This window comes from Agelaius tricolor, unplaced genomic scaffold (assembly GCF_023055355.1).
Source record: "Agelaius tricolor isolate 1412-34295 unplaced genomic scaffold, bAgeTri1.0.p SCAF_22, whole genome shotgun sequence".
Lineage (NCBI taxonomy): Eukaryota > Metazoa > Chordata > Aves > Passeriformes > Icteridae > Agelaius > Agelaius tricolor.
This window is the reverse complement of record NW_027269282.1, coordinates 1,936,571-1,949,208: the sequence shown is the minus strand read 5'-3', so window position 1 is coordinate 1,949,208 and position 12,638 is coordinate 1,936,571. Positions and strand designations below refer to the sequence as shown.

General features: G+C 44.0%; 1 protein-coding gene across 9 annotated transcripts in view; it reads right to left on the bottom strand.

Annotated features, from left to right (window-relative positions):
* The window catches only part of WBP1L (WW domain binding protein 1 like), a 59,346-nt gene that overhangs the window by 2,545 nt on the left and 44,163 nt on the right, over positions 1 to 12,638 (bottom strand). For 6 of the 9 annotated variants that reach the window (XM_071446192.1, XM_071446196.1, XM_071446190.1 and 3 more), the window contains 2 exons: positions 12,042 to 12,144; positions 1,167 to 1,328 (listed from right to left, as the gene is read on the bottom strand). In XM_071446192.1, coding sequence (XP_071302293.1) covers positions 1,167 to 1,328; positions 12,042 to 12,144 — 265 coding nt within the window. Of the gene's footprint in view, positions 1 to 1,166; positions 1,329 to 4,867; positions 5,081 to 12,041; positions 12,145 to 12,638 lie in introns of those variants that run through there. The other 3 variants (XM_071446191.1, XM_071446194.1, XM_071446198.1) reach the window with 2 other exon arrangements.

The following is a 12,638-nucleotide window of genomic DNA, read 5'->3' as shown; positions in this document are numbered from 1 at the left end:
GACACAACTGGGAACAGCAGCCTGATCTCCTGGGTCTCTCTGTGCTTACCAGGCAAACCTCCCTGGACCATGTACCCCAATACGGCCCCATAAACCACACGGGGAATGGCCTGTGTTGGCTGGAGGGAACAACTCCCCAGCCCTCTCCAACACTGCCTTCTCAGCCGAATTTCCACTTTCAAGAGCAAAGATTTAATCTCACAAAGCATTATGCAAATATGAAGAGACATGGGCAGTTACAAGGAACTTGAAGATCCTGGCTTTTGGTTGCTGTTTTAATGCTGGATTCAATTCTTCTGGTGCAGTCAGAATAAATTGGCAGTACTGGCAAAAGAGTTTGGCTTATTGTACTTACAGCCTTTCAAACCCATGAAAAATTTTGTTTATTTCTTAAGAGGCAACAAAATAGTCTATATAGACAGAATGTACTTAAACACTGGAAACATTTAAGGGTAGCACTGCAATTTTCCATGTGCAATTGCATATCCCTGGGGCTGGGGAGGGAAAGGCTGCTGGGGATGATTTCTGAGGTGACTGCCAGAGTTTAACAAGAAAAGCAAGTTCATACATTCAATTCAACAGTCTGTCAGAGGAAACTCAGCTGTGATACCTCCAGTCAGAAGGAGACTTGCTGTTCTAGAACAGCACAGCAGAACACAAGGAGAGCACAAAGTGATTGTACTTTCCCTGGTTGTGGGCAACAGCTCCTTCATGCAAAGTCCTAGGGCTGCTCACCAGCAGTGTGGCCTGGGAACCACAGGGTGGGAGCCAGCAGAGTCTCTGCTGAGACTCCCTTTTCTCCCAGTCTGTGTGACCAAATTTTGTGAAGCCACTTCCCACACCTCAGTCCCACCAGCAGCAAGTCCAGGCTGGAAAGAAGGAGTCCTGAATGAGGTATCTAAAGAACCCTTGCAGAAAAACACCCAGGGAATCACTACACTCTCAGGAGTGGGTGTGAAGGTGCTGTAGTTGGTGTGGTTCAACTCCAGACTCAAGGGGTTTTAAAAGCATCTAACACCATCTCCTCTCTGCAAACCATGGCCAGGCAGCAAAGCTCCCACAGCCTCTTGCTGAGCCCAGTTGCTGCTCCCTCCCTCCACCTAACACAGGACCCTGGCCGCTGCCGTGCTCCCCAGGTCTGCAGGCAGGGCAGTGTGAGTACATACGGAAATAGAAGGGCAGGGCTGAGTAGTTATGGGCCTCCCGGTAGGCGATCAGGTTGATCTCGTGCTGCCGCTGCTGCGCCTGCAGGCGGTGCTTGGTGCGGCGGTGATGGCAAACACAGCAGCAGCTCAGGATGATGATGATGGTCCACACCAGCCAAAACCCTGCAGCAGAGAGAGGAGAGTAAGGGTTAGCCATTGTGGATGTGAGAGATACATCCAAATGCAGGAAACCCCAAGAAGCCAATGGAGGAGATCATCTGAAAGCCTGGATCTGAACCTGCACTGCTCCAAAGGCAGAAATATGTGTTAGGCCAGGAGGCTTCAACACTGCCTGTGTGGGACACTGCGACTCCAACAGCCTTGCCAGAAATGGATAACTCTCAACACACTTTGGTACAATGTGGATCATGTTCAATAGGTACAAGTCTGGAAAAGAACCAAATATGGGGGCTCCCCCTTCCATTGCTCCTACCCTTTGGTTACTATTTCTTTTAGCCAAAAATGAGCAGATCTGTGAATAGCATTGAGCTTGCCTCCCATAGTCACTTTGGTTTGAAAATAACAATCAAGACACAAAAGACACTCTGCAGATTGACCACAGGAGAAGAGAAAAACCCCAAGCACTATGTTTTGCTTTTGTTTGCACTGCTCTTTAATTTCCAGCCCAAATCCTTCATTGTTATGTTTAACAAAAACATGCTCTTTTTTCATAAATGTCTCAAAATATTTTTAAAACTTATTTTTGTATTCAATGTCTTAAATTATCCAAAATTAAATTAAACTAGCCTCCCTCTCTGAATCCTCAAGAAACCTAACTTCTGCTCTGTTTGTGGTCATGGCTGGTTTCTGTGCACTGATGTACCATATGTACACTGCTCCTTAAAAGGGAATTTTAAAACACCACTTCCTGAATTTTACCCATGCCCTTCAACATGTGGAATAACTCTTCCTTTCCACAAACTTCTCACTTGCATGCACCACAAAATGTTTCCGAGACACAATTCAAAAAACTGGAACATTCACTCCAGATTAGGCTTTTGTTTCCTGCAACTGCAGCCTGCAGCTTGACCTACCCCCAGTGTCTGTAAGCTCTTTTTTAAGCTCAGTTTTTGCATCTAAAGATACTGGGAGAGCTTTTCCTTTAGAAACACATAGGCTTGGCAGCCACTGCTTGCTAGAAATCACAACACTGTTTTCTTTCTGTAACACCTCTGCCACTCTTCACTATTCCCCAGCAGTAAAAATGGAGATTCCTAAGCCCATTTTCAGGTTGGCCAGTCTATCCTGTGGTATCAAACTGCTCTTCTCTCTCCACTAAAAACCTCTAGTCATGCCTTTACAATATCTTGATGTTTTCAGCATCCCCTGCTGTGTTTGCTGTGTTTTCTCTGCTAAGAGCTAGGTGGGGAAAGGCGAACAGTTTAGGAATTTGAAGAATGAAAGGAGTATTGCCCTGGCTCAGGACAAAGGGCAATTGTACCATCCATCTCAGAGACCTGCACTGGGCTGTTTGTAGGGGAACTGGATGTGCCATATCGTGTCTCTGAGCATTTTGAGTGGGGACTTTCACCTCCCTGTGTTGTAACCCAAATTCCTCACGTATTTTGGCACAGCAAACTGAAATCTCTCTCCTGCCTTGTGCAATCTATTTCCCTAATCAACTGGAACCTGCCTTACCACCAAACTTATCAAAACTTTCCATCAAATGAAGGTGTTACATATTCTCCCACCTCCCTTTTTTTTTCTTGGCTGGAAATGAAGGTTCCTGGGTAGTTTCTCTGGCCAGCGTGCTCAGCTGTACCATGCTGATCAGAGAAGAGAGTGTGATCTTCACTCCAGAGAAGCAAAGGACAAAGTACTCAAGATGCTCTCTACACTTCCCAAACCAAAATGAGAATGTGGCCACTGACCTCTGAATACCCTCCTGTTTCTAAAAAAAGCCTTTTTATATAAACTAAGAGGAGTGATCCAATCCACCCTTCACTCCAAAGCCAAACATTTGCAATAATTTCTGTAGCCTCTATCACTACCAAAATCTTGGTACACAAATGCAATACTTCAACTGTCTCACAGTTTGAAGACTCTCACCAATAAATACACTTTATTTCTCGCTAAGAGAAGGTCCCTTGGCTCTTGCTTGCTGAGGAAGCAAGAATACACTCATCAAAACCAGGTCATTGGCACAGCATGCCACCATGCACTGAGGCAGGCCTGCAGTTCATCTTCTAAGTACTCCTTATTTTCAAAGAGCAGTCCATGATCATGAGTTCAGTAACAATGGAAAATTACACCCAGCTATCCAGGGATTTTAGCTACAGTTATGAAAACAGATGCTTTTTAACACATTTGATCAAGTCCTTTCCCAAGGAGTCTAGATACAATGGTAGCAAGCAGCACTTAATTAGTTAAGATGTCCTGGAGAACTGCCACTGTTAAGCAATCTCAGCTGCAGCAGCCAAATATTTCTGCAGGGAATAACTGCTCCCACCCAAGCCTGCATCCAGAAGATTAAAAAAGTATTTCTTTAGAAAACTCCTCTACCCATTCCAAAAAAAAGTCCCAAAGTGCTTTGCACACAAACTGATGCACAAGCTCAGAGTAGGGGTCAGAGTAAGCTCAGCCATTCCTGCAAAAAGGTGTGGCAATTCTGTTAACACGCAGCAACAACACACAACAGCTTAGGATAATAAATTAATGTTGGAGCCTACTGAAACCGCAGGTGGCATTGAAGTAAACACACCATAATTTAGTGCATTGCAATTTGGCCTCGGTGCCAGGAACAACACCTTCATTCTCCTGCAAAGGGTCTGTGCACGCTCGCAAATATGAGCAGATGAGATCTGTTGTTTTTCATGAGAACTTCCAGAAAAAGAACCCACTAATACCACATTATTGCCTGGTTTCATTAACCACTGACACTTCCTAGAGCTTCTAGGAATTACTCAACCCCTGACTCAGCATAAGCCTGGATGGAGGACTCAGCACGAGCCTGGAGGACTTGCCTGGATGATCACAGGAGATCAGCAGCATGAACCCACCAGAGTCATACACTGGCCTGGCTTCTGGCATCCCCTCTAATGGCTGTGTCCCCACCCTGGCACCCAAGAGCACATCTGCCCTGCAGGGCTGGAAAGCCCCAGTGCATCGGAAGCAATAGCATGAGACACCCATGGGAGCTGAGGCACATGAGGGGCTCCCTGGCTGTCGCTTGGGCAGAGGTGCCAGTGCTGGGAGAAGGACTGGGTGCAGCTCTGGTTGCAAGCCCAGTACCGTGCTGGGAGTTCAGGGACTCCATAAAAGGCTCTACAACACTCCTTTGCCAGGAGTTTGGGCACAGCTGCAGTTTTGGCTGCAGAACAGAAAATTGCAAAAGCCTAGAAAATATACAGTATGGTCATTTATTTGGAATAAAGCTATGCTCCGAGGCCAAGTGCAATTGTAAATATTATGTCTAAAAGTATGGAGTGAACAGTGAAGATGTTCATGACTGAGCTGTGCATTTGTACACCTGGTGAGGCTTGGCTTCAAACCAGCAGCAGGGAGGTAAGCTGAGCAGACCACTGGCCCGTGCAGCCAGCAGCTCATTTGGCAGGAGGGGAATTGCAAATTCACCCAAAGACAACACAACATGAGCAGGAAACGCAGGGGCCAAGCACAGCAGCAGCACACACCAACACCTCCTTCAGGGTAAAAACAGGTACCAATTCTGCCTTGTGATGAAAATGGGTAAGATGTATGGAGGCAACTAAAGTTTGGCATTAAAAAGCCTCTAAAAGCCAAGTAAAACTGAGCTTCTGGTTGTGTTCAATGTCCCCAAAAGCCTTCACTGTTGCCAAATGCCGTTCTCTTGCTCTTCAAGATTTTTTCTTCCCAAATGTATATGAGCTGTTTTTCACCAGCATTGTGTTGAGTTACTGCTGCACTCACTGGAAAAGGAAAAATGATTGGGAGACACATTCTGAGCCAAATTTGCCATTAAATGTCTGATTTGAGAGTATTTTCCACAGCCACCTGGCAGTGACCACTGGGAACAAAAGTTTGTGGCAATCTTAGGACAACATGACAGATAAAAAACAAACAGTGACTCTGGAAATACAACTTCTGATGGACAGCCAGAGCAGAAGTAAAGTACCAGTCTGGAGTGAAACAGGCACCAGGAGACCATTCGACTTGAAGGCAATTTCAGTCTTGCTCTTGGTTCATGGAAGAGTCAGAAGCTGCAGCACTCTCCAGCCCAAAAACAACTGAGTCTTGAGAAACATGACTATATTTTTTTGTTAAATTCACTGGTGATGCCTACAGGTGGATAGTGATGGAAGCAAAGGTGAAAAAGACACAGCCAAGGAGTTGATTATTGCCAAAAGATTTCCCTGCCAGAGCACCAAAACCTTTAATAAAAGTAAAAGAATCAGCACCAATCTGTAAGCCTGACATGAGCACAAAGCTCAGGAAGTCAGAATGGAAGCTGCAAAAACACCTGGGAATGGAATCAGGTCCTGTGAAAGCCATCTCTCACAACCAGAGGAAATACTGAACAAAGAGAAGGCTGCTGCTACATTTACAGCATTCTTGGGAAAGGGAGTCCCATCACATGGTCATACACCAGAGATGCTTCCTACCAGCTGTGAAAGAACATGCTTAATGCTTCAAGAAAACCACTTCTAGGACACTAACCATAGTTCTGATCATACTTTAAAATAAGAATAAAACAGTTTAATAATTAAAAAACCAGAGCACTCCTTCCTCATGAAAAAGGAGGGAGCAATGTTTGCTTTGATGCTGTACTGTATTTGCTGCCTGGGATGTTGCCATCAGCAATGCCGTTGAGGGAAGCTCCTTTTATCCTGTGCAAAATGGAAAATGTTTTCTGGAGCGTTCCAAGGGTATGAACAGAGAAATTTGCCCTTAAGTTCATGGTAAACTTGGGCAAATGCCATGGCTCTGTTGGCAGGAAATCCCCTAAAAGCAAGCCAAAACATACTGCGAAGTGCCTTTGTGTCTGCCCGACAAGCATCTGGGTAATAGCTTTGGCTCCATGAGAGCTGGTTCTGAACAGAAGGAGAAGTGGGACAATCTCATTGACTAAGAAATGTCCCAAATGGTGGCCTCACAGTCAGTCATGGCTGGAAAAAAATTGTATTCACAGGGCCAACACTATAATCAAAAAAGGGAAGAGAAATTTACTTGGTACTACAACCTGGATGTGCTGGAGTTTAATCCTTTGGCAGAGGGGTCACATCATCTCCTGCCACTGCAGGCATGAGCCCATACGAGCCAACCCTGCTGCTCAAGAATGCCAGATGAAGGATCCAGGCCATAGGCCCATGAACATTTTAAGAAGGAATAAAAGAAGCCGCTGAATGACGCGATCCTCTCCTGCCTGTCCCAACCATACCTCCTGCTGCTTCCTCCACCTCTTCTTGCGCCGGCACAAAGTTGTGCGCAACTGTGGTTTGAACTGGTTTGAGGGAACCAGAGCAGGTTGAAACTCGTTTGGCAAACACAGCAGCAGCAGCAAGAGAAAGACTGTGACTTCCAGTGACAGTTTTATGTTAGTTTAAGTCATTGGAACTGCAGTCCCAGCCTGACCTCACTGCAGGAAAAAGTTACCGAATATTTGTAGAGTACAGTGGCAAAAGAAAAAAGCTGAAGACATCTCCAACTCCTGCTCGCTTGCTCCCAAACTGGTAACAAAAGGAGACACACGTTAACTGCAACTGGTTTCTAGTTTTCAGAATAGTGCCCACTATATATGGTACACCCACTGCAACGAGATAAGATGAAAAAACACAAGTTTCAGAAAAATCCTTTGCCCATCGTGCAATGAGAGTCAATGTGGGGCAGTAAATCTGCAGACACTGCTTTTATGCCTCTCTCCTAGGGAGGGAGCCTTTCAAGGGCAATTGCTCCCATGCTCCAGATGACACATTTTTAAGTCCAGTCCTTCCCAAGAGATCTATGTTGGTAAAATGCATGTTGAACAATAGTCTAACAAAGACCAGAGTGGAACATCCAGCTGAGACCATGTCCTGAACATCTGGGAACAAGAGCTCTAGGTACTTGGTGACAAGCTGGGTTGGAGGTATGTAGGGCAGGGGGTGAAACAACACTAGGAGTCCTCTTGCCTTTTTTCCAGGCTGTTTAGCACAGCACAGTTGGAAGCAGCCACATAGGGCAAAAGTCAGTATCTGCATAGCCAGGCAATGCCAGACAGCTTGCCTTCTGCTTTGGATCTGAGAATTTTACTGAGCCAGACCAAAACAAACTTAAGGTGATTTGGCTGTCTGGATTAGGCTACAAGAAGTCCAAGTAAATCAGGAAATAACTCCCTCAGTGACCCTATTTATTATAAAGAGTTTCTGCATGGTTGTGACATCTGTTGTTTGCCCTATACTGTTGGTGAGGCTTTGTCATGGCAGGGTTATTGCTGCAGCACAGCTGAGGAGGAACAGCCCAAGGGGAAGTTTGAGACACCTAGGAAAGAGAAGCAAGTACAACCATGTAGAAGGCTGGGTGAAAGGCAAGGAGCGGCAAAAATCTTTCTTTGAAAAAGGATGTGGGATAAGACAACGTGGGGTAAGGACGAAAACATGGGACTGTGGGGCATTGTTTGACTGAGTGTTTTGGAAACTGCAGCAAACTCTTGGACATGAATTCCTATTATAAAGCTGACCTCCTGGAATATGTACGTGGTACAGCAGTTGCTTTAGTTTCAGCAACTAAGCGGATCCTTGCCAGAATTTCCTGGCAGCATGCTTTTTGGGAAAAGAGCTGTCTAGCGATTCCAAGGGGAAGCGTGCAGAGATGAGCAGAATGTTCAAAATCAGCAAAAACATTGACTGTGCTGCTTGCAAACAGAACATTTTTTCTCGTACAATTCTTCCACTAGGACCTAAACAGTCAAGATCTTTTTTCTTCTCTTTCTTTCTTTCAGAAACAGAGGGGCTCAGTATCACTGCTAAAAAAGACAAAGAAACAAAACAGGCACAAGCAATATATGAACGCTCACGCATTACCAGTGCTGGGTTGCTGTACAGTACCTACATGACCCAAGACCAGCTAAGTCCTCCAACTTCTAAATCCTACAACTTTATGCAAGCAGTGAGCAGCTGCCTGTTTCCATGCTCCATGATTCCTGAAGCATAGTGTACTACTTTTCCAACCACACAATGAAATGTACTTTCTACAGCTTTGCTTGCTGTGTTTAGAGCTTCTGGAATCATTTAATGATTCCAAAGGCAAGGAGAGGCACAAGGATGGATGTCAGCAGACCTGGATTTAGTGTTCAGTCCACATTATACTCTCAAACCTGGCAAAATCCAGAACCTCTGAGCCTTACTTCTTAGCCTGCAAAACACAGGAACTGCATTCCTCGATTACCTTCTCTCCTGTATTTTGAAAAGTGGTATTTTGGAATGTCTAAGCAATAAGACACCTGTCAGGCCTGGAAAAAGGCCAACATTGGAAAACTCCAGCAAATCACAATCACATCATAGATACCTGAATAAAAACTGCTAGGAAGCAATATCCAGTGGCTGCTGCCATTCTTCCCCTTGGGGACCATGAGTTCTCTGGGGAGTCCAGCTAAATTGTTCAATGAAAATGCTGACCCAGCTCATCCACCACTCAAACATCTTTTCCTATGTGAGGAAATGCAACAGTAAAGTACATTTTTCCATTTTATTTTTTATTATTATGTTCGAAGAAAATAAAAAGACATAATGCAGCTTTTGCCTCACCAGGATACCAGCTACCAAGCTTAAGAACTAATTAGACCTTTACATAGTTATTAGACCTATATCTATAAATCTGAATATAGTTTTATTATTTGGCAACACAGCACTGTTTTTATTTTTTATTTTTTTAAAGAGGTGGGTGGGGAATCTGAACTGGGCTGTTATCTAATTTTAAACATAGGCTGTCCACCTGCTTGGCATATCATATTCTCCATTCCTCCACTCCACCCATTAACAAAATAATACTTTGGTTTTACATCCTATTCCACTACCGTCAAGGACTGGTTTAAAATTACCACAATCTTACTTGCTGCCTAGAATTGCTGAGATCAGCCATTTTCAAAGACAAACAACTTCCCTCAAATTCTGTAACAGGGAAAAAGGTCCTTTTTACAGGAAAAATTCCAAGTGGCCACAAAACAGGATCATGTTTCAGAACACATGTCCAGCAAAGACCAACTAGTTTTCCTTTCCATTTCAAATGCCACCCTCCTCTGCTTCTTCTTCCCACAAAGCTGTGGTGGCAGATAAATCCAGGATTTAATTCAACACAATTATCAAGAAGGTCTATTTTCAGGCACAGAGAAGTCTGAAACACACACTGGTGGTCTGAGAAGGTCAAGAGAAGCAAAAGCTTCTCAAAAGCTACTTCAGTACATGCATATGCTGGTTAAAATCAAAACAGAACAACCACAAAGCCATACTTAAAAGGTGCCGCTATGTTAACTGCTCATTAACCAGAAGTTATTATTAACTTTTAAGAAGCTGATCTATTCCTAAGCATGTAAAGCTGTTGCTCTCCACTGCTCATATTAAGACTACTCATATTTACCATCACCACTTTTCACCTTGAAGGCCTTCAGAGTGCCTCAGCATATGTACCTATCAAAGATGCTCCGCAACTGCTGAGCAGCAGCTAAGCTCACAAGCCCTAGAATATGGGTTTAAAGGACATGCTCCCTCTATGACCCCTTCCCATCCAAAGGAAACTTTCTTCCTACCATTCATAATGGCAAAACAAGCTTTGAAAACATTAACTGATTATATATCAGTGTTGGATGTTTGCCTGAATTTGCAAAAAGCCTAGAAAAAAGGTCTCATGTTTTAATTACTCCCCTCATTTTGGTGTGATACACAATGCTCCCTGTGAGGCAGAAGAAATGTGAACACACAGAAACCTATCTCCCCCGAGGAACCATCCAGCAGTGAGTGTGACCAACATGTTTATTCCATGATCTCACTGTGACCTGGGAGTCTGCTCTAAAAAGAAGCCTTTAACATTCTGCCTCCTTCTAACAAAATCTGGTTTTGTCTTCCAAGAACTTTTATGATGCAGCCAGGCACTGCCAAGTATAAAAGTCTGTGCCATACTGAGAGCACAAAGACAGCTAAACCATCCCATTAAAATGGCAGGGGGCTATTGCTTGGACCAGACTGTTTGTATGCAATCCAACCAAGCCTCTCTTTCAAGATGTCCATGGGAGAAACATGGTGACCGTGCCACCAGCTCCAGTGTGCAGCTGCACTCCACACTGCTGCTCAATTTAGATCCTGCTTGCTAAGGAGCCTGTGAGCCTTTGCACACATGCAGCTTCTTCTAGATTCCCACCCACACAAATGTAAAACCAGGTTTGACCTTCCCCTACTCTGCCCTGTCCATGCATCCCCCTCTAGCCTGAAAAAATTCCTGCCATCTGTCTGGCCTGTGTTGCTGACTGCTACAATCTGATCCAGGCACTCCAAGGCTCCAATATAGTCATGCCTGTTTCTCAGCCTCCTACAGTCCCTGGAGCTGCCCCATGGCTCCCTAACCTGAATTGTTCACTGAACTGTTTGGACATTTTGGAAAATAAGTCTGCTGTAAAAGGTCTGCAATACATTAAAATCCTGCCATTAGTATCGACATAGCAGCCACTGGAATCTGATCAGTGTCTTGAAGATGCTTCCTATAGAGTCCTGTTCAGTTTACAACCACATCCCCCATACTTCATTGACTAATTTGAGAAGTAAAAGCATGTGTCTAGACTAAAGGATGAAGCATCAGCTATTCCTGTCCTTGGATCCAGGTTAAGTGACAATCTTTGTATGTATAACACATTTCCACACACAAGCTCCTTTGGGAAAGTGAAACTGTGGGCACAACAGAGGGATTAAGTAGAAATCATAGTTGCATAAAAACTAGAAGATACCATTGGGTGTGGTAAGAAAGTATCTCCAGTCTCTAATATAGGGGTACAATGTTCAGAGCACCACATTTCCAAATTCCAGGAGCAGAGATGCCCTCCCAGCCTAGGCTCAGGGCAGTACAACAGCACAACATCAATGTTCAATCTTTTGTGTCCCTCCTAGAGAAAGAAGACACCATCAGACTGAACAAGCTTAAGTCTTCCTTTAAAACTCAGCATTTATCACTTTCTTATGCTTTCAACTTCCCATTTTTCCATGTATCTTAATCAAGTTTTGCTGACCACCTGCTTTGACCTGCCTGCTGCCATCTAAGGGGACTCAGCAGGTAGAGTCACTCAGCCATTTGCTGGAAACTTCGCTATTTTTAAATCTCACATTTTGGGAAAAAGGAGATAAGAAGGGTTGCAACGGGCAATGTGTGATCCTCCCAGTACAACATTCAGCCACTGCAAACCCACAGGATTTACCCAAGACTCTCTCTCCACAAGGATTCTGAACGGTCCTGAAGAGAATAAGCACACTGGTCCTCCTCCTTGAAAGAACATCTTTAAAAATTTAAACTTGTTGTGCTTGCAAAGAACAAAACCAATAGATAAAAGACAGTGAATTAATTCCCTGTTTGAGTGTGTCAGGCTCTAATGCTGTGTATATGGCATTTCTCCCTCAAGCTGGTTTCCTTACTCCTGTATAATGTCATCTTGAGTACCCAAATCAGTGAGAAGAGCAAACAACAGTGGCCAAGATGACCCCTTACTCCTGAGAAAGCACCCACTGTGACAACCCTATTCCCTTGTCATATCACATCAGCTCTGGGTTGTGCTGCAGTGAAATGCAATGGCAATGCACAACAAGGGCTGAATACAAAACCCCAGGGGACACAAGCCAGACCTGTAGTGTGGTACAAGAGCCATGCAGGTTAGGAAGGGAAGCCATACAAAATGGAAGGACTTACACCAGAGTTCATAGTAGTAGTTGCAACACTGGGATTGTCCACAACAGTGGCCCGTTTCACATATGTAACTTTGATTGTTGACACCCATGCAGGTTTCCTTGTCCTAAAATTAAACAGACACACTTTTAAGATGCTTTGTCAGTATCTTTTGTAAATGTTTTACTCAATGATCTGCAAGCATTTGAAAAGTACAAGTTATGGTCTTTGGAAACTCTAAAATACATAAGGAGGTTAAAAGACATCTAAGGATCACCAAAAAACAAAGGACCATTCAGAAGAAAATCCCCATATCTCCAAAACCATGAGTTACACTGTTTTAGCATCTAGTCAGCGCTGCTGTCTCATTATCCCTCTCCTTTTCCACTAAAAGTTACCACAGTTTGGGAGCCAGGCATTCTCTTAGAAGAAGAGATGACATTTCTTCCACATTGTACATAATATCACTGTATTACTGGGGCTGAATGCCAAGTGGAGGAAAAGCATTCATAAAGGGAACATCATAATTTGAGAAAAGACTGCTTGGATTCATTTAGATCTAAGTGATAATTACAATATGTTCCTGCAAGATTCCTATCTAAAATGATTTCTTTATAATTA